Genomic DNA, 25,710 nt, shown 5'->3' on the forward strand with positions numbered 1-25,710 from the left:
GTAAAAGGCTGAACCCCCTTTTTTGCCTTCAGAACTAACTTAATTCTTCGTGACATAAACGAAGGTGCTGGAAACATTCCTGAGATATCCTCATCCATGTTGACATGATAGCGTGACATAGTTGCTGCAGATTTGTCAGCTACACATCCATGATACATATCCCATACCATAACACCACCAGCCTGAACTGTTGATACAGGCAAGATCCATGCTTTTATTTCATTTAATCTAAATTCTGATCCTACAGATTGACTGCAGCAGCACTCATCGGACCAGGGAACATCACTCCAGTCTCTGCTGGCTTCTGCTGCTGTAACCCATCTGCTTCAAGATTCAATGTGTTGTGCATTCAGATGTATTATTCTGCGTACTTTGGTTGTAATAAGAGTTTGTTTGATTTCCTGTTGCCTTACGATCAGCATGAAGCAGTCTGGAAAGTTTTGTCTGACCTTTGACAAGGGTAAGGTATTTTGGGCCAGAGAACTCATTATGTAGTTCATCTTTTTTGAACTATTGGTGTAATCCCTATAGAGAGTTGCATGGGGAAATCTCAGTAAATCGGCAACTTCTGAAATACTCAGATCAGCCTATTTGACACCAACAATCATGACACATTACTTTTCTTCACTATGCTGATTCTGAGCTTGAACTTCAGCTGTCTATATGCCTAAATGCACTGAATTGCAGCCACGTGATTGGCTGATTAGATATTTGCTGGTGGGCGTACATTCATCATGTGACTCCATGGATGGCGCTTAAGCCTTCATTGATAACTCGAGTTTAACCACCAAACTGAAGGCTATATAAACAAGTGGTATAACTTTATTTGACTCCTTGACTAATGATGAAGCTTCAGTCAGGATACAAACCTTAAACTTGACATCTACCCAGTGAACACCATCCGCTCAAACAAGATGTTATGTTGTGTAGCACGTACCCACTTCACCCCTCACATGCCTCGTTAGAAACGCCCATAAGACTTTGTTATTCTCCAAAAGTTGCTGTCAGTTGTCTGTCAGCTACAATCTAGAGAGCACGTCCTACTTCGCGCGTTTCATTGGCGTCTCTTACAGTAGCTGCTGCTGCCGCTCTCACTGACATGATTCCAAGTACTTGTTTTTCTTATGAATCTTCGCATTCTTTGAAACAAACGCTCCGCCCCACTCAGCAAAACCCTCATCTGCAACACTCCCCATTTTGCAGCAGGGCTTCACATTTTTCTGTCCAAGCTTTAAAAAGAGAGAGAGAGGTCACGATGGAAATCTATATTTCAATCATTTTAGCAAGTCTGCTCATCATACCGTTTGTACTCAAAACCTTTTCCCCCTATGTCTGGATGGACATCGTGTATTTCGGGGATCTAGTGCGTATTTTGGTAAAGTTTGTAGCGAGGCGCAGAAGGAGACCTCTCTTCTTTGTTTTGGACCGTTTTTTGGAGCAGACCGAGGCGCATCCTGACAACACGTTCATAGTGTTTGAAAATGAAAGCTACACATACGCTTGCACAGATAAGAGGAGTAACAAAATTGCAAACGCGCTACAGTCTCACGCTGGGTATAAAGGTGGCGACACCGTCGCGCTTTTTATGGGGAACGAACCCACCTTCTTGTTTACCTGGCTGGCTTTGGCTAAACTGGGCTCCCCTGTAGCTCTCCTCAATCATAACATCCGCACCAAGTCTTTGTTGCACTGCTTTAATTGCTGCAAGGCGAAAGTGTTGATAGCAGCCGCAGGTATGCCTCCATGTGCTTGCTTCAAAGCTGTTTTTGTTGTTGTTGTTTTTTTTATTTCTGCTTTTTCAGAAGCTCAAATAGTGTAAACCAACCTTTTATCTTTTGATCCACATAATTAGGTATTCAGTACAGATTTTGATTAAACCTAGCTGTAACTTTGAACTTGTGGAGTTGGCTTGGTTTTCCTTGCCTCCAACAAGGCTTTGCAGTAGAGGTGAGATCAATTCATATATTAATAGTACTGATACCAACGCTGATATTGGTCTCTGATTGATACTAGTGCAATAGGATTGATGCTTTGTTTCTATCCACTTCAGCCCTGAATTATGTGAAATGAAGAAAAATATACATCCAATGTGCTGTAAAACCTGGCTATTTTATTTGTAACCTACAGCACTTTTAAACAGAAGCTGACTTGAAATGCTTTAGAGACAGGCATGTTTACAGTCCAGGGCTAAAAAAACCCCCAGTTTCAAAACACGTGGAAAGCTGAAAGGTCTGTTTTGTTGTGTTAACTTATTATTGTGAAAATTAGAACCATTGAAATTTGTTCAAAATTTGCTAAATTAAAAGTTGATATCAGTATTGGTATCAGGATTACTGGCCCTGTGTTTGCTTGGAATCAGATCGATACCAAAGTTTGCATTATTGCACGACACTGCTTTGTTTGTCCTGCTTTGCCTTATGAATGTGCTTTATGTGCCTTTCCAGAACTAAAGGAGGCCGTGGAAGACGTGCTGCCCTCCCTGATAGAGCAGGGTGTCACTGTCCTCCTGATGTCCAAAAACAGTGACACGCCTGGAATCCAGAGCTTCTCTGATGAAGTCGAGAAGGCATCGGATGACCCCATCCCTCGATCCTTCAGGTCACACATCACATTCAAAAGTCCTGCAGTTTATATTTACACTTCTGGAACCACAGGTACGTGGCAGGACTTTGTCCTGTTGATCCCATTAAAAGTGTCGTTCAGTTTCAGAATTTTGCGGCTTGTTGTGTTTCTGTAGGTCTTCCTAAGGCAGCTGTGGTCAACCAGAACCGCATCTTAACAGCTCTGGCTGTGTTGTCATCAAACGGGGTGGTATCTAGTGATGTCTTCTATCTCAACCTTCCTCTGTATCACACAGCTGGATTTGTTGTTGGGTTCATTGGCACGATTGAGACAGGTGAGGTGACTGAGCAGTAGCTGTGAGTTAAAGTTAAAAATAAGACTTTGTGAGAGCTGGGTTCATCCTCTACTGAGATAACAAGCGCTGTTTAGTTACATACATTTCAGAGTTTGTCAAACAACAGAGACATCTGCTATGTACAGAGGTTAACGTCACTTCTATTATTGACCTCAGGAAATTCCTATGCTGTCAGGGGAAGAAAGATATAGTAAAAAAGCTGTTGTGCATTCAAATTCAAACTGGAGCACAGCAAGAGAAATTGAATCTGCACTAAGGGCTGCACCCCTGTACGACCGTGAGTCCATGAAGTGGACTGCATTTGGGCTCCAGATGTAAGCCAGTAGTTTTTAATGCAAACAAGTCCAACAATCCACATTGGTTTGCAAGAAAACTGGTTGCAGGTAAGGCATTTTGTATGTTAAAATCAAGAAAAATGAAGCAAAACCTGGTTTTATTGTACAAAAATGATTGGATTCATCTATAATTAGAGTAGGCCTTCACACAAACTTAGTGCATAAATGTAATGGACAGTTTTTCGTCAGATTCAGGTTCACATTGCTGCCATAAAGTACTGACACACAGTAGAATCTTTGTCTCCATGTCTGATGATTTTATAGTTTTAATCCATGGATTAAGTGATTAAGAACATTCTCTTACTTGTGCTGTAAAGCTAAATAAACCACCCAAATCCCAAATGGATTAGCTAAAACAAATGCATCATCACAAGCAGTTGATTTCTCTTGAACCACAAGTAGACACTGACTGCGCTCCCTGAAGATCATGCAGATCCATGAAAGCTCCTCACGTGAGCTGAGAGTACACAGCAAAAAAAAATATATATATATAAAAGTATAAGTGAACTAATTTCTACTGAAATAGAAGTGATCTCCCTGCGCCATCTCTCTTTCCTGTTACCCTGGTAGAATCCAAGTGAAAGAGTCTTTTGTCACTGTGAACCTGTAATCTGAACAGATCCTATGAAACAGCTTTTTTTCCTAAATAGGCTAAAGTTCACAAAGCTCTTATATGTTTGACTAAGCAGCCACGTTGCACACTTATTAGTAAAGATTCAGCACTGCCCCGGGCAGTCACTGTTTTGTTATTTAGCACACGCAGTTATGCGGCACTGAATTTAATCCTATTGGATTAGATGGAGTCACTATTTCCATAATGACTTAATTGCCTCTCATTTCTAGATGAATTTGCATATGCATGCATTTATTTATTCAAGTGTAATAATGTAAATTTCTGTCTTGAAGGATCAACTATAATTCTGAAGAGGAAGTTTTCTGCCTCTCAGTTCTGGGATGACTGCAGGAAACACAACGTGACTGTTATCCAGTACATTGGAGAGGTGATGCGTTACCTCTGTTGTGCACCAAAGGTAAAATGATTCTAATAGGCGCCCACTTGTAACAGTTAGAATGTAACCGTGCGTTTGCAGTCAAAGCATTTTGAAGACTTACAGTATTGTGTAACTAGGACACAGACAGAGTCCTTGTGATCGTTTTTGTTTTCTTCCTGTGCAAAAGTCTCAAGCCACCAAAATGATTAGGTGCTGCTGAATAGGTGTATTTCTGATTTTTGCGGTGATGATTTTCTGTTGGCTTCATCGGGTGAGGGCCTCCAGCTCGCACTGGAAGGGTTCGCAGCCGAGTGTGAAGCAGCGGGAATGAGGATCAGCACCTCCAAATCTGAGGCCATGGTTCTCAGCTGGAAAAGGGTGGAGTGCCCACTCCGGGTCGGGGATGAGTTCCTGCCCCAAGTGGAGGAGTATCTCGGGGTCTTGTTCGCGAGTGATGGGAGAAGGGAGCCGGAGATCGACAGACGGATTGGGGCTGCAACTGCAGTAATGCAGACGCTGCTCCGGTCCGTCGTGGTGAAGAGGGAGCTGAGTGTAAAAGCGAAGCTCTCGATTTACCGGTCGATCTACGTCCCTACCCTCACCTATGGCCACGAGCTGTGGGTAGTGACCGAAAGAACGAGATCGCGGATACAAGCGGCAGAAATGAGCTTCCTCCGAAGGGTGGCTGGCCTCTCCCTTAGAGATAGGGTGAGAAGTTCGGCCATCCGGGAGGGGCTCAGAGTAGAGCAGCTGCTGCTCCACATCGAAAGGAGCCAGCTGAGGTAGTTCGGGCATCTGACAAGGATGCCCCCTGGGCGCCTCCTGGGTGAGGTTTTCCAGGCATGTCCCACCGGGAGGAGGCCCTGGGGCAGACCCAGGACACGCTGGAGAGATTATATCTTTCGGCTGGTCTGGGAACGCCTTGGTGTTCCCCCGGATAAGCTGGAGGAGGTGGCTGGGGAGCGGGAGGTCTGGGCCTCTTTGCTTAGGCTGCTGCCCCCGCGACCCGGCCCCGGATAAAGCGGATGAAGATGGATGGATGGATGAATAGGTGTACCTCTCCACACAGATTATATATAATATAAAATTTGGATTCATCACTCCATTAAGACTTGTCACCACTGATTTTCAGTCTAATTCTTTTGTAATTTTCCCCCTTTTGACCTTCCTTAAGAATGGCTTCTTGACAGGCACCTTTACTCTGAGACCTTTCTGGTCAAAAGTGTAAAGTGTAAAGTGTGCGTGTTAGTCCCCATAGGGAAATAGTTCCTCTGCATTTAACCCATTCACCCAGTGAAGCAGTGGGCAGCCGCCAGTGCAGCGCCCGGGGAGCAGTGTGTAGGGACGGTACCTTGCTCAGGGGTACCTCAGGGTAGCCGTTCAGTGGAGTCGAACCCCCGACCTTCCGATCATGGGGCTACCACTCTACCTACTGAGCTATCCCTGCCCTGAGCTATCCCTGCCCCGGTCAGGCTTCATTAAACAGTAGATGGATCAACTGAAAGGTCAGATGTACACTACCAGTCAAAAGTTTGGACACACCTTTTCATGTAATGTTTTTTCTTTATTTTCATGACTATTTACATTGTAGATTGTCACTGAAGGCATCAAAACGATCAATGAAAACATCTGGAATTATGTAGTAAACAAAAAAAAGTGAAATAACTCAGAACATGTTTTATATTTTAGATTCTTCAAAATAGCCACCCTTTGCTTTGATTACTGCTTTGCACACTTTTGTCATTCTCTCGATGAGCTTCATGAGGTAGTCACCTGAAATGAAAAGTCAAGGAGTTCCCAGAGACGCTCTTGTTGGCCCTTTTGCATTTCACTCTGCGGTCCATGTTGTCTCATTCCAAACCATCTCCGTGACTGGAGGCCAGACCATCTGGTGCAGCACTCCATCACTCTCCTTCTTGGTCAAATAGCCCTTACAGAGCCTGAAGGTGTGTTTGGGGTCATTGTTCTGTTGAAAATAAACGATGGTCCAACTAAACACAAACCAGATGAGATGGCATGTTGCTGCAGGATGCTGTGGTAGCCATGCTGGTTCAGTGTGCCTTCAACTTCAGTGTCACCAGCAAAGCACCCCCACACCATCACACCTCCTCGTCCATGCTCCACGGTGGAAACCATACATGTAGACACCATCCGTTCACCTTTTCTGTGTTGCACAAAGACACGGCAGGTGGAACCAAAGATCTCAAATTTGGACTCATCAGACCAAAGCACAGATTTCCACTGGTCTAATGTCCATTACTTGTGTTTCTTGGCCCAAACAAATCTCTTCTGCTTGTTTCTTTTCCTTAGTAATGGTTTCTTAGCAGCTATTTGACCATAAAGGCCTGATTCGCACAGTCTCCTCTGAACAGTTGATGTAGAGATGAGGTGCTGTTAACTTGCAATTTCTGAGTCTGGTGACTCTAATGATTTTATCTTCAGCAGCAGAGGTGACTCTTGGTCTTCATTTCCTGGGGCGGTCCTCATGTGAGCCAGTTTCATCATAGTGCTTGATGGCTTTTGTGACTGCACTTGGGGGCACATTCAGAGTTTTAGCAATTTTCCAAACTGACTGACCTTCAATTCTACAAAGTATTGATGGACAGTCGTATCTCTTTACTTTGCTGATTGGTTCTTGCCATAATATGAATTCTAACAGTTGTCAAATGGGGCTGTCAGCTGTGTACTAACCCGACTTCTGCAGAACACAACTGATGGTCCATTAAGAAGGCAAGAAATTCCACAAATCACCTGTGAAGTGAAAACCATTTCAGGTGACTACATCATGAAGCTCATTGAGAGGAGGCCAAAGGGTTTGCACTGCTGTCATCAAAGCAGAGGGAATCTAAAATATAAGACATATTTAGAGTTATGTATCAATTATTTCTTTGCTATATAATTCCATATATCTTCCTTCATATATTTGATGTCCTCATTAAGTAGCTACAATGTAGAAAGTAGTAAAAATAAAGAAAAAACATTAAATGAGAAGGCGTGTCCAAACTTTTGACAGGTAGGTCCCATGTTAGGTTTTTTGGTGGATTTTCTTTCTTGTTTCTCATGGGCATCATTTTCAGATAGTTCTGTTGACCTTCATTTGTCCAGTTCCCTCAGATTTTTTTTTTAAGAACACACTGCACACCATCCTCAGATATGCCAAGATTTTAGCTAATAGCTCTTTGGGAATCCCGTTTTGGTTCAACTAAATAAATGGGAACAAACTGTGTTTTGTTTTTGTTTGTTTTTTTGACAGACTGCGAGTAACAAAGTACCTAAAGTTAGAAGTTATTAGTTAGGTTGTTTTGTCTACTCTGTGTAGAGATGATACTGCTTCATCCCTCGTGCTAGGTGTCCTTTTATGCTTGAATGATTCCTATGTCAACAAAAAAACCAAAAGAAAAACAAACAAAAGGAAAAAAAGAGAAAATGGTCAGGTATGAGGACTGGCCTGAAAATAAGTAGAAAAAGCAGCCAACGTCCAAACAAACTATACAAAAATGAGGGGTAGCTCGAGACTTTTGCATAGTACTGTATTCCAGTTTCTCCCGTGTTGTAGAAAAGCCTCCGCAGCACTGTTTTGATAATGTGATCGCTGAAAGTGGCAGAACTCGGCTTCTTAACTGAAACCTTATGAGGGATTTAAGGTGGACTTCTTCGTACTCAGGGGTGTTGAAACGTGAATAGATAAGGCCTTTAAAGTAATATTATCTTGGACAGCATTTATCTGGACTGTACCTGCTTTTAACATTTATATTTGATGCAATAACTTCAATATCTGCTGCTGAAAGTCACATTTGCAATCATTCTAGCGTCTGCAGCTCAAATAAACTCGCAGGAGTCGCTGGCTGGGATGCTTACGGGCACCACGCCTCGTCTCTCTCAGATACTGTAAAACTTGCTCTTCAAGACAGCTGCAGAGGCAGAATACTGGGAACTAGTTGCAGCAAGTTGCTGCTGAGGCCTATCCAGTCAGAGATAACTTTCCAAATCTGTACATTCCCAAAGCTCAGCACAGCTGGCTTACCAAAATAGAAATCGTTAAATCTCAACTATCGGGTTCCAGGTTTCTGCGCCAGTATTTGCGGGGTTCTGAACTGCAGAACAAGAATCAAGCTGTTGTTTAAAATATCACCACTAACTGCATGTGTTTCTGATATTTTCAATATGTATTTGTATTTATTTAGATCTACTGTAAACAGTCGTGTATGCCATTCAGAGTATCCAGTTGCATCACATGAGGCACAGTCTCATTTTACTGCGTGACCCTGCACGAGCCCGATGAGGTGGTTTGTCTTTATCTGGTCACCTCTAGGAATAGATGCTGGCCTTTACTTAAGACGGCCATATCAAGTAACTTTGCATACCGAATCTTCTTGTATCTAATTTAAGGGTCAATTTTATTTCAGCAAATGATATTTCTTAGAAATTACATGTACAGTACTTAAAGTGCCGAGTACTGTTGAATCCAACTGAAATTTTTTTGTTGTGAGTCGGATTCTCACATACTTAGAGATTAGGAATTAAAGGGCTTATTAGATGTCTGATGTCTTTTTAATACAAGACATCAGTGTGCTCATAAAGTGTGCAGTCTTCATTTCTATTCTAAAAGCCCTTAAAAATGTTTTTGATTAGTTTCTTTTGTTTTAGAGTGAGCTGGTACTAGTGCTGCTCTGTGGTTGATACATACATGGTGTATTTATCTTTTTGTATTAAGGGCGAAAGATCATCAAAGATGGCGATTTGCTGAGTGCCCATGGATACACACATTTCTCGGCTAGTTGTTATCTTACCCGTGGGGGGCGACCGTGGCTCAGGGGGCTCTCTGTCCTGGTCGTTGTGTCCTTGGGCAAGACACTTCACCTACAGCCTACTGGTGTTGGCCAGAGGGGCTGATGGCGCGATATGGCAGACTCACTTCTGTCAGTCTGCCCCAGGGCAGCTGTGGCTACAACCGTAGCTGCCTCCACCAATGTGTGAATGTGAGAGTGAATGAATAGTGGCATTGTAAAGCGCTTTGGGTGCCTTGAAAAGCGCTATAGAAATCCAATCCATTATTATTATCCAAAATGGCAACTTTAAAAACAAATTAACTAAGCTCATGGATAGCTTCTTGTATTTTGGATGTTTTCTTGAATTGGACACTATGTATTTCTACTGTGCTTGCAAAAAGACTCACATTCTTTATTTCTTATTTCAAACTACAGAAAGACAATGACAAGGACCACAAAGTAAGACTGGCCATTGGCAACGGCATCAGGGCAGAGATATGGAAAGAGTTTCTTAACCGCTTTGGGAACATTCAGATTCGAGAGTTTTACGCCTCCACTGAAGGAAATGTGGGATTTTTGAACTACGTGGGGAAAATTGGAGCTATTGGACGAGTCCACTTTTTTCATCAGGTAAAAAAAAATCCCAACAGCAATCATTCTTTAATGTTATATGTATGGAACGTTTTCAGATTTACTAAATATTTAACAGATTGTCTATTAAAATAATTAATCTTTGAAAAGTGTGCAAGCAAACCTGACAGATTAGCACGTGTTATAAATTATCTTGATTTTATGAACTATTGAAAGTATTTTCTTTATTGCAAAAAGAGATATTATGTGCGTAGATAGTACTTTTTATGTTGGTTTAATATTGTATTGAACACATATTATCATGTTCGTCCTGTAGAAGCTGTTCCCTTATACCCTTGTTAAGTATGACACAGAGCGAGATGAGCCAGTACGAGATGCTAACGGCCTCTGCATTGAGTCGCGCAAAGGTAAAGAATAACTGCAGTTCTTCTTTCGAATGGCACATCCATCCATTAATTCATCCGCAATGGAGCCTGGACTCTGTCCCAGCAGACACAAACTCTCTGCAAGTTACGTGCATCTTCTTCACTTTTCTTTTTTTAAAGGTGAACCAGGACTGCTGGTGTCAAAGATTACAAACTTGGCCCCATTTTCTGGCTACGCGCAGAATGAAGAACAAACTGAGCGGAAGAGACTTCACAATGTTCTCAAGAAGGGCGATCTTTATTTCAACACGGGAGACCTGATGAGGATCGACAAAGATAACTTTATTTACTTCCAGGATCGAGTAGGTGACACATTCAGGTACTGAACCCACCATGATTTCATTTGGAAAATTATTTTTGTTTACAGAACTAATTTTCAGGTTCATGCTGAAGCATTAGCCTTATTATTTAATTACAAATGAGACTTCAACAAATGGATGAAACCTGAAGAGGTGGCTGACTTTCCACTGCTAAAAGCATAAAATGCTTAATTCTAACGGGCTTTATTAGACACAGTGAGTGAAATAATTATTTGATTCTTTGCTAAATTTGTTAAGTTGGCTCGTTTAAAAGAAGAAAAAAAAAGAGAAATAGAAGAGTCTCAATTTTTTCATGGTATTTTCATTTTAATGGAGAAACCAGAATACCAGGCAACTATTTAGGGAAAAAAAAAAAAGGTAAAAATTGATTTTCATGTCATTAAGTGAATAAGTATTTCATCCCCAAGCAAAGCATGCCTTATGCCTGAGTTATGCTTCAGCACGTAGTCTACGTCATAATGCCATAACCTTCCATGTAACCTGGCGTGCACCTGCAGTCTTCAGCTTGTAGGGTTTCTGATTACGTCATAAATTACGATGTACTTTTCCTGCAAAAGTCTAAATTGGGCTTTAGTATTTGGTGGAGTAACCCTAGTTGCCAACCTACAGTGAGATGTTTCATGGATGATGAGATCTAGATTTTGTGGCACATGGCCCTGTACATTTGCCCTTCAGTGTGGTGAAGTTAGCAGCAAAACTGTCCTAAAGCATAATGTATCCACCTTCCCTGCTTGACTGTGGGGATGGTGTTCTTTGGCTCAGATTCAGTGTTTCTCTTCCGTCAAACATAACTGGTCAAGTTCATGCCAAAGAGTTCAATATTGGTTTTATCGGCTCACAGAACATTCACCCAAGCCTTCTCCTAGTCATTTAGTCATTGTTTACTGGAAAACTTAAAATGGTCCTGTACATGTGCCTTCTTGAGCGGGCACTGTAGGATGTCAGTCTATTATGGTGCAGTGTGTGACTGTGTTCCCAGATGTCTTCAGATCATTAAGAAGCTCCTCCTGTGCAGTTTTGGACTAATCCTCCACCTTTCTCAGGACCGTCCTCATCCCACAAGGCATAATCTTGCATGGTGCTGCAAATCAAGGACGACAGATGATCATTTCATGTTTCTTCCATTTCTGAATAATTGCAGCAGCAGTTGTCACCTTCTCACCAAGCGTCTTGCTAATGGTCTTGTAGCCCATACCAGCTCTGTGCAGGTCTGAATGATGTCCTTGTCCAAGATGTCATTTAACAGTTCTTTGGTTTTGCTCATGGTGGTGGACAGGTTTAAATGGAAGAATTAGATTCTCTGGGCTAGTGTGCTCACACACATAGAACGAGTTGAGATCAGGCGTATGTGGAATTGATAGAATCAGTGTGTTCACTCAATGATGTTCAAATCAATTTCTAACTATTATGTAATGTGTTTTTTTTTTTGTTGCTTTTTTGTTTACATTTTGTCTCTCTACATGAAGCTCAAACTAACATTAAAGATTAGAGACTGATGTTTTTTTTGTAATAGAGCAAACTTACAAATTCAGCATGGCATCGATTAATTATTTCCCCCCACAGTATATATGAATATGAATGCTGCAAATGATGTTTATTTAAAAAGGAAAAAAGTTGAAACGAAACAATTTATTATCCTGGTTACGTGTTTTATAATCAGCCTTTTGCTGTGAAAACACAACCCATGATTCTTACACAGCACTCTTTTCAAACTAGATTTCTTTTTTTTGTGTTTATTTTAATTACACAACCCGACCGTTAACAGTAATACAGCAGTTTTGTGTTGACAGCAGATTTACAATTGGTACAGTAATTGTTTTATAGGACATTTACTTGTTGAGAAGGTTTGTTCACAATACTTGTCAGGACTTTTTTTTCTACATGGATGAACTTGCACATTTTAGTTTCGCCTCTGGTATAAAGAGCCCTGCAATAGACATGAAGTTGCAACTTGTGTGAGCCCACAGGTGGAAAGGTGAGAATGTTGCCACGACCGAGGTGTCTGACATCTTGACGATCTGTGATTGTCTCAAAGAAGCCAACGTTTACGGAGTCCAAGTGCCAGGTGATTGTTACTTTCTCTGTATTTTTTCAGCTCACCATGATTTCTATAAGAATATCATCACCACCTTTGTTTTGCTATGTAGGCCATGAGGGGCGGATAGGGATGGCAGCTGTCACTCTGAAGAAAGAAGTCCAGTTTGACGGACGTAAAATATACAACCATGTGGTCAGCTGCCTGCCCTCATATGCACGTCCTCGCTTTATAAGGATGCAGGTAATTTCATTTTCTGTTTCAGTTTAGGATGAAACACCAGGCATATTTTAATTTTTGAAAAGAAACAGAGTAATCATTGATCCAATATTGATGATTTCTTTCTGTGTAGAGCACTGTGGAAGTAACTGGGACTTTCAAACAGATGAAGGTAAAATTAGTGGAGATGGGATTTGATCCAGGACGTATCCAGGACCCTCTTTACATCCTTGATGATAATGCCAAGAGCTACGTACCACTGACAGCTCAGATCTATCATGCCATCATATCAGGAAGCACGAAACTATGAGCGGGCTCTCAGTTTTCACCAGATGTGCAAGCTTTTTGGGTAATTGGTATTTTTAATGAATTAACTTCCAGCTCAGGGAAGAAACACACACTTTTCAATAATGCTCTAGTTGGTTAAATCACATTTTTTAAGGCAGCACGTGGGACTCTGTGTACAAGGGGCGGGGTTTGTCACACTATAAATGTGTATTTACTCGCACGCTGACTTCTGTTTATGCATGTACTTTTTTTCAGTGTTGTGTTCATGTGTTATGGTACGACAATTGTGGTGAAGAAACACTATGGATAGACGGTGTAGTTTACATACTTTATTTCATACTTATTTTTTATGTACTTCACAAGAATTATTTGCTTTTCTTCAAGTGATGAGTACCTCATGATCATTTAATACTTACAAAATTATATATTAAGGGGAATGATATTAATGCATTTTATAATAATGTGTCAGTAACTGTAAATGTGCGTTGCTTTCTTCAGAATTAAAGTTAAGCCAGAAGCAGTTTTCGTGCTTGTGCTTGCTCTGATTTTGCTCACTACAAAAATTTCAGATGTGACATGCAGAGGTGGGACCAAGTCATTGTTTTGCAAGTCTCAAGTAAGTCTCAAGTCTTTATCCTCAAGTCTCAAGTCAAGTCTCAAGTAATGTCAGGCAAGTCAGAGTCGAGTCTCAAGTCACTGGTGTAAAAGTCCAAGTCAAGTCACAAGTCTGAAACTTTGAATTTCAAGTCCTTTCCAGTCTTTAAAAAAAAAAAAAACGAAAAAATAATGTTGCAGTTATGCTAAATGTAAATATTAGACCATGTAATTTTAAAATCTGTGTTTTTCTCAACACATGACAAAATAGTGAACTTAGAAAATATACACAAATTGTGAAATTGCACCTCTTTAAAATGCAGCTCAATTAAACCTAGCTCCAAGAATAATTTTCACCGACAGTTCTGAGATAAGCTGCATGTTATTCTTGGATGCGCTTGTAGGACCAGCTTTAAAATCGCATGACAAAAATATCATACACATTAAAAAAAACTGTATCACCAACGTAGCCTGGACAACATTTGCTAGTTGGATGAAGTCAGCTATCTCATCGTAGCATATTTATATGCATATTTATAATCATACGGTTCTTGGAGTGAGCGCATACGATCATGAAGTTTAGTAACTTCAGGTCACTGCAACAAGCCCAGGTACAGTTTACCGACGGATGGGTAGTAGTAGTAGTGGGTAGTAGTGGGATGGGTAGTAGTGGAAATAATTTCTGGTACCCATCACAGAAATGTAGCAGTGACAATAATATTGTATGCTGTAATCGTACTGGGCAATTAGTGATACAAAAAACCTGTTTTATCCTGTGAATAAAAGTATATGTTTTTGTCAATGTACCATAATAACAGAAGCGAAACGCAATATTGTGTCAGGACAATTCACTATTTATGCACAATAAATAAAGGAGCATAGCACGACAATTTCTGTTCAGCGCCAGACTTGCTTGTAACCTATATCACCAATTATGTTAAGAAAAATGACGCATTAACTACAACAGCAGACTGACCTTCGTGTAAATGCTTGGAGCAGACTAACCTGTGAGCTGGAGTGTTCTGGGACGTTATATTTGGTCTTTGAATGGCTGCAATCCAGTCGCCTCTTTGTTACTTTGGAAACATGGCTCGAACAATTTCTCTTCAACGACGTAATCCGATAACAACCGATCTCTTTACTCGTCGGCTTCCCGTGGCTGTCATTCGACCGGCTATTGCAGTTAATAATACAACAGCTTCTTGACATTTTTGTGTTTCTTTTTATGGCTGTATAACTGATTTTAATTGAAAGCCTGCGTGCGCTAGTACCGCTTGCCACGAGTTCCCAGAATCCTTTGCGGTTCTACCCGTGAATGACGTCACATTTTCAATCTCTATATAATATGCATGTTAAATTTTATATTTGGGGTAAAATATCAAGTCTTTTCAAGTAAACCGGTTCAAGTCCAATTCAAGTCCCAAGTCATTGGTGTAAAAGTCCAAGTCAAGTCACAAGTCTTAGAACATTTTTTCAAGTCAAGTCTAAAGTCATAAAATTAATGACTCGAGTCTGACTCGAGTCCAAGTCATGTGACTCGAGTCCACACCTCTGGTGACATGTGACGTGGAACAGTCACTAGGTGGAGACAAACACTGCCTGAGCTTCACTCCTCAGTGTGGTTGAAACAGAGTAGCAAATCAGCAGTCAGTAAATTAACTTCAACATCTAGAATTTACTCCCTTTCCTGACTGTGTGGGAACCACAGATCCTGGGTTATCCTCACGTTCAGCCACAAAATGTGGCTTGGGTTTACCAAATCATGAAAATCAGCACCAGACTAAATGTGGGGGAGGGAAGGAGGGAGGTTGTCTATACACATACATGCATTTCTGCACATTTTTTCTGAAAATGGAGAAGTACCATTTTCAAGGACAGGATGGGTGAAAAAGCAGCCAATGCTTTATTACTGTGTAACTGTTGTGTAATGTTTTTTCTGCCTTATCTGCTTTTATGTTTTTATGATCAGTTGGTTGTGTTAAAGGAAGGTGGCTGGAGAGCCGCACAGGAATCTTTGATGTAAATCCTCTGTTAATGTTTTCAGCTCATTATTTGGCAGCCACTGGACAAAACCCACTTGACCTACCTGTCTTTGCCAAGTGTGAAAATTGCAGAAAAACAAGACCATAATTATTCCACTGTTCATGTTACTTTTGGAAGCACTGGAGTGCAACTCATGGAGATCAGATAGTCCCGAGCTTGAAAGTGTTGAAAGGGGTGTTACACTTTCAGCTCATCCAGCAAAACGAGCTGTGGTGAGGCATCTAACTGTCTGTCCATTTGTAGTTCACAAGAATCACAAATATCACAACTAGTGGTCAAAATTTAACCAAACTTGCTCACATTAATCACCTAATGGGTTCTCATGGACACTGTGCTGAAGCTCAAGGTCACATTTATAATCTGACAATCTGATTACTTTGATCCGAGCCAGAGTCATCGAGAGTTTTACAGGCTTCATACTGACAAAGGTGTTATCCAACATCTGCCACACACACTAAAAGTAACATGGTTCAGACAAGGAGCCTTCCTGACACCTTTCTTTGAGTTACGACAGTAGCATTCCCTGTAAAGCCATTAGATTGACCAGTAATTAACAGATATTGTTAAATAACAGTGCACATAAGCATGTTTTCCGATGTTTACACTTTACACGTTCTATACCTGGCCCAGGTTTCAAAAATCCCTATTGTTTATGCATCAACTTGGTATTCCATTTGAATCATGGGTGGAAGTTTGCATTTGGTGGAGCGCCATTAGAATAGAACCAATGTTTTCAGGAACTCGGGAGTTCCCTGACAATATCATGTTTACTCGTTTTCTAAACCCAGAAAGCACACTCAGGCAACAGTGTGTGAGATGCAAGTGTTTATTTAGAAAGTGCTGAGAGGAACTGAGAATCTCGGAAAAGGCAACACAGTGTTAGTTTGTTCACGGAGATGGACTCATCTTACATCCGGAGAGGGAATATGCTGGTGTGCAGACTAGGTGAAGAATGACCAGGCCATTGAACTTTCAGTTGGTACTGAGTTCTGCAGATAATTGTAAGGCTGAGGTGTTTAGGCACAATACCGGCTGGGACCTGGAAGAGCCATGAGGCTGAACTGGTAAACCCTTCAGGTGAGTGAACATGGTGTGTGTCTGTGTGCTGTAGTGAAATCAAAAACAGTGAGAATACTGAAGAAATACAAAGGCACAGATGGAGCAAATCTACCATCATAGTGAACTGTACGATCTGACTGGGAATCACAACCACAGCCTAATGGTAGATAGGGGTGGGCAGATGGACTGGACTGGTCGCTTTTCTACTCTTCTGAGCACTCAAAGCGCTTTACACAACTTGTGCATTCACACCCAGTCACACAAGCACATTGTTCTAAGCGCTTTCTAAGTAGCATTCACACACACACACTCATACTCCGATGGATGCATCGGAGAGCAATTTGTAAGACTGTGACCTGATCAGATATCACTGGACTTCTCCACTACTATGAAATAAAACATGTTAAGTAAAAAGTGAATTCTAACAGTTTGAAAGTCCATCCATCCATCCGCTCGCTTCCGCTTATCCTTTTCAGGGTCGCGGGGGGCGCTGGAGCCTATCCCAGCTGTCATAGGGCGAAAGGCAGGGTACACCCTGGACAGGTCGCCAGTCTGTTGCAGGGCTAACACACAGGGACAGACAACCATTCACACTCACATTCACACCTAGTGACAATTTGGATTAATCAATTAACCTATCCCCACAAGCTGCATGCCTTTGGACGGTGGGAGGAAGCCGGAGTAGCCGGAGAGAACCCACGCAAACACGGGGAGAACATGCAAACTCCACACAGAAAGACCCCGGCCTGATGGTGGAATTGAACTCAGGACCTTCTTGCTGTGCGGCAACAGTGCTAACCACCGTGCCACCGTGCTGCCCCAGTTTGAAAGTCATAGGGTTATTTTGATAATGCATTTTATTGGCTTATTAACAGATAACACCAGCTAGTTTGTGAAGAACACTATCTCCTTAAAATGCTTGATATCATCCTATAAAATTATTATTTGAAATGATAATGTAACGGAGCGGAAAGGCTGATTATGCTTCCAAGATGGTTTGTGTTTTTTAAAAGGAAGGAAACCTTCCTCAAAGCGGGCAGAGCAGTGGAGCCGCCGAGGGAAAAGCACACGATACAAAAACTGTAGAATTAAAAATATAATTTATTATATTTAAATAGTTAAAAATATAAAATGAATTAAAACAACCTTGGCCAAGGGAAGACACAATAAAAATCAATAACACACAACATTAAAAGTCCAGTGGAATCCACCACGGCCTAAAAGTCACAGAAAACTAAGAGGTCCAGCGTAGTATTAAAAGAGGGAAACCCAGCGGAGTCCTCGCCTTCCTCCCCGCATTCCACGTCCTGGTGCACTGAAGAAAGGGAGGGGGCGGCAGTCACCATTCCTTTGGCAGTTTACTCTATAAAAAGGATAAGTCAAAGACTTACCCGGGTGGGCAGAGCTCTCAACTCCGCCCGCCGCTTCCTCAAACTGCAATCGGCACCGCGGTCTCACTGCTTCTGTTCTCCCGCAGTGCACGAGCTGGCTCTTGTCGTTATTGCCACCAGACTGCCGCTACGCGTCTCTAGTCGCTGGTCATCTGCCTTTTTTCCTCTGATCGTTTCCCCTTTCCAGTCGCTGGTCGTCTGCTCCATCTGATCATCTCTACTCTCTGATCGTCTCTCGCTCTCCCCTCTGATCGTCTGTGTCTTTCCTCTGTCTGTCTCGCATTCTCCGTGTTCCATTTGCGTTGAACACCGGCTCCAAACCTCTTATGTGTCCTTGAGCACTCTGTAAATTACCTTTTCTTTTCTCTCAGGTGTGTCCAATTAGTAAAAACGGGGGAAAAGGCGGAGTCTCTCCAGGACAATTTGCCGGCAACTAAAACATGCAAACTAAATAAAACACTGCACAAAAATATAACCAATGCATGCAATATAAAAAATAAATATGTACACTTCACATTAAAATACAGCACAGCAAAACAACGTCCGTCCTTCCCTGGATGACATCAACAGCATCTTTTTTATTTTAAAATTGAAAGAAAATTATAATTTGCCCCATTTAGATGTTTTAAAGATGGATTGCTCTAATACTTTGACCACCTTTTTTCCCTCGTTCACCACACTGTGCAAACGGTACATGCATCCCTGTGCTTAGCTCGCTTGCTACCAGTGTTGGTCAAGTTACTTGAAAAAAGTAATCAGTAACTAATTACTGATTACGTCCCCAAAAAAGTAATCCCATTACTTTACTGATTACTTATTTTCAAAAGTAATTAATTACTTAGTTACTTTTTAAAAACACGATTTACAACCTGAAGAGGTGATAAAGCGATAGATCTTTCAGCCCAATTCTACTTTTTCTACATAATCCCTCATACAAAATGTAATCAAATGGAAAAGTCTCTTTTTTTTAACTTGTTTTATTAGTTTTAATCTTTTAACTTTATGCATCAAGCAAAAATTTAATTATATGCAACATTCTCTGACTTGAATAAATTAGTTTAACATTTAAACCTATTTTCTGCACATTCCAGCACATAAAATAAAATATTTTTTGTGTTTACACTCACTCTTTCAAATAGATGCAAGTAAAACACAGCAGAAAATAAATAAAGTCAAAGACTCAGCAGTCCTGTTGCTCTATTTTCACATGTAAAGCAGGACTACGGTAGGCGGAGGTTTACCCTGGTGCAGGTGTGCCGAGGTCAGTTGATATATCTATCTATCTATCTATCTATCTATCTATCTATATATATATATATATATATATATATATATATATATATATATATATATATATATATATATATAAAATTAAGAAAAATATGTATTTAAAAATTCTATTCCTCAGTTTTTTTAAATACTTTACTACTGCTACATCGAGTTCATGTGATTCCTCCCCAGCCAAAAAAAGAAGAAGAAAAAAAGAAAGAAAAAGGAAAAACGTTAAGAAAGAGACTCACAAATCACAGCAGGCAAAGGGGGGTGTCGTCCCATTTTAACCCCTCGAACTCTCAAACTCGTTCAAAGTTCAGGAGGCGTAAACGGAAATGATCCAAGGGCTGGAGTCCGTTGAAAGGTGATGTATGAATCCAGCAGCAGGTCTGACATATTCGTCTTTTTTAAAAAACAAAAATGCTTGCATATATTTTGTGCACCGCGTTGGCAGTCTTGCCCTTACTGATTTACTTCCGGAATCCTTATTTTTTGAAAGATTTAACATACACATTTATTTCCATTTATGTCGGTATACGCATGAGTAGAATCAAGAAAAAGTTTTACAGTATTTTAGATCGTTTTCTGGACAAAGTGGCGGAGCATCCGCATAAGAAGTTCATAGTTTACGAGGAAAGCTCCTACACGTACAGCCAAGCCGACAGAGAAAGCAACAAAGTGGCCAGGGCTCTGTTAACGCATGCCCACCTCAAGCAGGGGGACACGGTAGCCCTCTTCTTGGGCAACGAGCCGTGGTTTGTATGGATGTGGCTCGCACTGTCCAAGCTGGGATGCACAGCGTCCTTCCTCAACGTCAACATAAGATCCAAATCCCTGCTGCACTGTTTCTCCTGCTGTGAAGCCAAAGTCCTGATCGCTGGCGCTGGTAAGCTGCGTAAATACTGCAGTAAGCTGTTGGGGTTTGTTTTAATGAAATTAACTTTAAACGTGCGCATATCTTTCGTTTTTTAATATCACGTGATCATATTGTCTAATTCATTTAAAAAGATCTTTTTGTATCTCTGACTATTTTTTTTTAATCTGGGAGGTTTGGACTGCACTAAAGTTGCATGGGTATATCTTATTAATTTCACCATCAAATAGATCGACTGTTTATTAAACACACATTTATGTAACCCTGTAATGACTGATCAGCACCTCTTTTCTTTTTACCTCCCTCGCTCTCAGACCTTCAAGGAGCAATAGAGGAGGTGCTGCCCACTTTGAAGCAGCAGGGTATCCTTGTGTTTATCCTCCGTGAGCACTGTCATGTGGACGGCATCGAAAGCTTCTCTGACAAAATTCAGATGGAGTCAGACGAGCCCCTGTCCCGTCAGCTCAGGGCCAGCATTAACATCAAGAGTCCTGCGGTGTACATCTACACATCAGGAACCACAGGTAACCTCGAGGGCTTATCTGGCCTTGACTTCTAATCTATGTTCATACAATTATCATGCAGAGGTTGAGTAAAAGGATGACAATAAAACTGTACTACATCTGCTCTTATAGGGCTTCCAAAAGCAGCTGTGATTAACCATGAGAGGGTATGGATGCCAGCTTTTGCCCTGACCTTTGCTGGTGTGCGCTCAGACGATATTGTCTACATATATCTGCCTCTGTACCACACTGCTGGCTTTCTTATGGGACTTTGTGGAGCTATAGAAAAAGGTAACACATAAAATATTACCAAAAAATAAAACCACAAATCAAGATTTCACCTGAATTTATTGCAGGTTAAACCAACATATACATGACCTCAAACTACACCCGCTTCTATAGTTTGTACTTTGAAGTCCTAAAGTTCGCCTTGCAGAGTTTACAACACTGAACTCTTAGCATGAAGCGGCATATTTGCTGAACTCTGTATCTTTCCATTTTTAGGCACCACTGTTGTTTTGAGAAGCAAGTTCTCTGCCTCCAACTTTTGGAATGACTGTAGAAAGTACAATGTGACTGTCATCCAGTACATAGGCGAGGTTATGCGCTACCTCTGCAACACACCGAAGGTAAACACAAGTTTAAGGTGTCTGTGAAGGTTCTCAGTCATCCAGGTCATCGTAGTCAAAGGAGCTTGCAAAGAAAAGCGTCTGGACTTCTTTAAGTTACTTGAAGACGTTTCACCTCTCATCCGAGAAGAACTGAAGAAGCTTCTCGGATGAGAGGTGAAACGTCTTCAAGTAACTTAAAGAAGTCCAGACGCTTTTCTTTGCAAGCTCCTTTGACGAGTTTAAGGTCATAATTTACTAATGACGATATTGGGATATGCATTAGAAGCTCAAACTGTTTTAATGATTTCTACCAACCTGCTTCAGTCAGGAGCATTGTTTCTTATGGTCATTGTTTATGTTCTCACCTCTCCTTTGGCCTTCTTTTAGAGAGACAATGACAAGGATCATAAGGTCCGACTGGCCGTAGGGAACGGAATAAGGGAAGACACCTGGGTTGAGTTCCTGGAGCGATTTGGGAACATTTGTATCCGTGAATGCTACGGAGCAACTGAAGGGAATGTTGGCTTTATTAACTATGGTGGGAAAATTGGAGCTATGGGCAGAGAACATTTTCTCTACAAAGTAAGATGTAGATTGGGAGATATAACCATGTGAAAAAGAAAGCACACCCTCTTTCAATTCTAAAGATAATTAGTCCACTCTTTTTTACAACGTCATTCTAGGCTGTTGAGGTTTGGGAGCATTCATTTATGCATTGATCTATTAGGGTCCAATCACATCATTTCAGTGAAGTTCAGGTCTGGATTTTGACTTGGCCATTCCAACTTTTTTTTTTCTGTAGTTGCTCTAAACATTAAGTCTGAGCTTGAGGTGATTTTACTTAAACGTCTACTCCTGGGAAGACTGAAAACTGTTTTGATCTTTTGCCACTTGTGAATAATCTTCTTACTGCAGAATGATGGATTTCCGATTTTTGGGAAGTTGCCTTGTAACCCTTCCCAGACTGATGTGCAACCAAAATTGCTTCTATAAGATCACTGCTGATGTCTTTCCTAATGGCATCCTGTTAACACAACACTTAAGTGCTCCAGACCAGCAAACTGCAGAAATGTCTGCTTCCTTTTTCCACACACTGCTTCCGCATTTTGGCTGAATCTTTGTTAAAAAGATAATGACAATGTAACATCTTGTGTGTTGTTACTCGTCTGATGTTGTATTTACTTGATTGTAAAACCTATTCCAAACCAGATTAATATATTTTATTTTGTCTTGATGCATAAAATCTTTGAAGTGAAGAGTGGGTGAAATTTCTTTTTCACATGACTTTTCTTGTTTTTGTTTTTTTCAAATGTTTGCTGGTGTATACAGCCTATATAGTATATGCAAATTATATGACTAACTCCTTTTTCTCTTCAATGTATCTGTAAACTGTTTCAGATGGCATGCAAATATGCCCTCATAAGGTTTGACACAGAAAAAGAGGAGCCAGTCAGAGACTCTAGAGGATTTTGTATTGAAGTCCCAAGAGGTGAGCCTGTTTCCTAAAGTGCCGTCTTGCCTTTTAAGCTGCTATTTAAACGTATGCTGTTACTTTTACTCGCAGGAGAAACTGGTCTGCTTGTGGCAAAGATTGGAAAAAGAACACCCTTCAGTGGCTATGCCAAGGACAAGCAGCAGACAGACAAGAAGAAGCTAAGAGATGTGTTCGAGAAGGGCGACATGTACTTTAACAGTGGCGACCTTCTAAAGATTGACGACGAGGGATTTCTCTTCTTTCAAGACCGCATTGGAGACACTTTCAGGTCTGTGAAACATAATAAATGAATTTGACAATCTGGGTGAAAGGTCAGGACAAGGAGTACCAGAGAGTGTTTTTGCCTTAAAGTAGACATGAAACACTTTATTCTGCAATAAAAAACTGACATAGATGTAACACTGTCTGTGAAGCTAGATTTAAAAAAATAAGTAAAGCAGTAAAACCCTCATTTTGAGATATATCATTTCAGAATTACAGACATTGTGGTATTATATCTGTTACAGGTGGAAAGGAGAAAATGTGGCAACCACGGAGGTGGCTGACCACCTGCTCGCAGTTGACTTTGTTGAAGAGGCTAATGTCTATGGTGTGAAGGTGCCAGGTAATAATGACACTAAAAGCAAGATTATTGTGATGTATGTCTCATAAATATTACAAACATCTTTTTTTTCCAGAATTCTAAGAAAAAAACTCAGAATTCAGAAGTTTTTTCTTGGAATTCTGAGATTAATCGCATATTTCTGACATACTGAGGAAAAACTCTGAATGTTTGGATTAATGTCTGGATTCTGAGGGTATTTTTTCTTCTTTTTACTTTGACCTTCACTGAATAGGACATGAGGGAAGAATTGGAATGGCAGCGCTAAAACTGAAAGAAAATATGGACTTTGATGGCAAAGCTTTATATCAGCATGTCAAAAACTACTTGCCCAGCTACGCAAGACCACGCTTCGTTCGCATACAGGTAAATAAAGTTCAATGAATGATCACATTAAGATATATCTGCATACATCTTAGCAATAATCCCGTAACCATTTCATTTTTCTCTGGCAGGATGCATTGGTAGTGACGAGCACCTTTAAGCAGATGAAGGTGAAGCTGGCAGAGGAAGGTTTTAACCCTGCTCTCATCAAGGATCCTCTGTTTTACCTGGAAGACAATAAGGGCTACATACCCATGACTCAGGAGTTATTCAACTGCATTGCAGAAGGAAGACTCAGGCTTTAAACGAGTTCAGCGCTGATTTTTTTATTGTCAGTCTCAAAAACATTAGTGTTGATTTATGACAAACAACATTTACATTGTGGATATACAAACATATAATGGCATGCATTTCATTTTTTTATATTTCAACTGTTTAGTCTGAAATACTTTCTTGTTTTTAAAATGATTTTTATATGAGTAAATCCCATATCGCCGACACTGTTATTTGGTGACTGTGTTGGTTGACTGTGTGCTGAAGCAAACTGCTTATCAATCAATAGGTGAATTATTGTGTGGATGTGAGGTACACTTTGTGCTGGTTTTGGACTCGTCAGAGGAGTTTAGGAGCAGTGGAAGTTTCCAGTGGCGTAGGAGGGGGGGCTGTGTTTGTTACGGCAGAGGAAGACATACAGTTCACTCTTCTGCAGGTGGAGGGTAAGTGCTTTTGAGCTGCTGGAGAAACCTTCAGAGGGCAGCAGAGCTGGTGCCGACCACACTGCACCCACTGGTTACAGAAGCTGGGAATGTATGAAAGTATTGTTGCAAAATATGAGAAGTTGTAGAATAAAAAGGAACAATTTGTAGAAAAAATGTGAACGTGTACTTTGAAATTTCCACCTGTACATATTCTTCTCTACACACTGCACATGTGTTTTAAATGTAGTTACAGAAAAAAATATTCACAAATGTGTTGACTGATAGACTGATACTTTTGCAACACTGTTTGCGAGGAATGTGTTGCAAAACTTGTAACTGAAGGGTGGTCGGGGTTATAGGGGATTGGGGGCGGAGGGACCGGGAGTGGAGGTCAGCCAATGAGAAGGCAGGAGACAAAGAGGCCTCATTCTCTGCTCTGCCACGCTGGATTTACAACCACATAAGTGAGTAAATCAACATACACAGAAATCCCTCATTCCTTATTAGCAGCGGCAGCAAAAACTGGAGTAAAGACAATTTTAGCTTATTGTAACGGTGCTAAGTAGTTTAAATAAATACCAGTATAAATTACCTGATCAGTGTTCTTCCTTGACATTAGCGTTTGTGCAGTTTTTTGACAGACATTCCGACCACGTTCCAGAAATGTCTTTAGAATGTCACCATCATCACCTTTCTCAGGTCCATTTGGGATTTAAAGGTAACTTAACTCACTCTAACAATAACAAAAACTTTGCACTGAGTCATTATGTGACGTATACGAGTAAAATCAGAACATCTGTCCTCTTTAACTCATAATAAGAATTGAAATGAAGAGAAGATATATAGATATGTATCATTCACAACTCTTCAACTTGTGTTTTATTACAATCTTCTTAATCCTTTGACATCTGGATGTGTCCTTTAGGTCAGTGGCTCTCAAACTAGTGGCATGTAAATACATGTGCGTCATCAAGGGTTGAGCTATGGACAAATATTTAAGTCGGTCCACTTCATCAAGAAATGCAAAAGCCAAATCGGCTAACATTAGAACATATGACATACATCAGTTTTTGTGAAGACATGTGTGTGCCAACTAAGACCTTTTGCACATACAACAACAATAAACCGTGGTTCACTCCTAAACTCCAACATCTTCGTAAGGCCAAGGAGGACGCCTACAGAAGTGGTGACAGGGCCCTGTACAAGCAAGCCAGGATCACACTGACCAAAGAGATCAAAGCAGCTAAAAGGATCTACTCCCAGAAGCTGGAAGAACGGCTCTCAGCCAACAACCCTTCGTCAGTGTGGAGGGGCCTGCAGGAAATCACCAGTTACAGACACCCCCCACCCACTG

At 40.9% G+C, this 25,710-nt stretch overlaps 2 protein-coding genes across 5 annotated transcripts; both read left to right on the forward strand.

Annotated features, from left to right (window-relative positions):
• Positions 1 to 381: 381 nt before the first annotated feature.
• On the forward strand, positions 382 to 13,411 carry LOC309704383 (long-chain fatty acid transport protein 2-like). The gene is made up of 10 exons (XM_082529504.1): positions 382 to 1,733; positions 2,445 to 2,654; positions 2,738 to 2,896; positions 4,159 to 4,283; positions 9,449 to 9,643; positions 9,921 to 10,011; positions 10,150 to 10,348; positions 12,317 to 12,414; positions 12,497 to 12,627; positions 12,737 to 13,411. Exons 1-10 carry the CDS (start codon positions 1,100 to 1,102, stop codon positions 12,911 to 12,913), a joined length of 2,019 nt encoding a protein of 672 aa, XP_082385630.1. The 5' UTR covers positions 382 to 1,099; the 3' UTR covers positions 12,914 to 13,411.
• A 5,805-nt stretch (positions 13,412 to 19,216) lies between these two features.
• LOC309704385 (long-chain fatty acid transport protein 2-like) lies at positions 19,217 to 24,553 on the forward strand. 4 transcript variants are annotated; one of them, XM_082529513.1, is made up of 11 exons: positions 19,217 to 19,239; positions 19,440 to 20,136; positions 20,439 to 20,648; positions 20,760 to 20,918; positions 21,132 to 21,256; positions 21,626 to 21,820; positions 22,637 to 22,727; positions 22,803 to 23,001; positions 23,240 to 23,337; positions 23,570 to 23,700; positions 23,790 to 24,548. In XM_082529513.1, exons 2-11 carry the CDS (start codon positions 19,671 to 19,673, stop codon positions 23,961 to 23,963), a joined length of 1,848 nt encoding a protein of 615 aa, XP_082385639.1. In that variant the 5' UTR covers positions 19,217 to 19,239; positions 19,440 to 19,670; the 3' UTR covers positions 23,964 to 24,548. The 4 variants fall into 4 exon arrangements, with proteins under 4 accessions (XP_082385639.1, XP_082385640.1, XP_082385641.1 ...); XM_082529514.1 differs by lacking the exon at positions 19,217 to 19,239 and having other exon boundaries at positions 19,394 to 19,614; positions 19,820 to 20,136; positions 23,790 to 24,553; XM_082529515.1 differs by lacking the exon at positions 19,217 to 19,239 and having other exon boundaries at positions 19,396 to 19,614; positions 19,968 to 20,136; positions 23,790 to 24,550.
• Positions 24,554 to 25,710: the final 1,157 nt, after the last annotated feature.

Source organism: Aulonocara stuartgranti (genome assembly GCF_965226115.1).
Source record: "Aulonocara stuartgranti genome assembly, chromosome: 1".
Lineage (NCBI taxonomy): Eukaryota > Metazoa > Chordata > Actinopteri > Cichliformes > Cichlidae > Aulonocara > Aulonocara stuartgranti.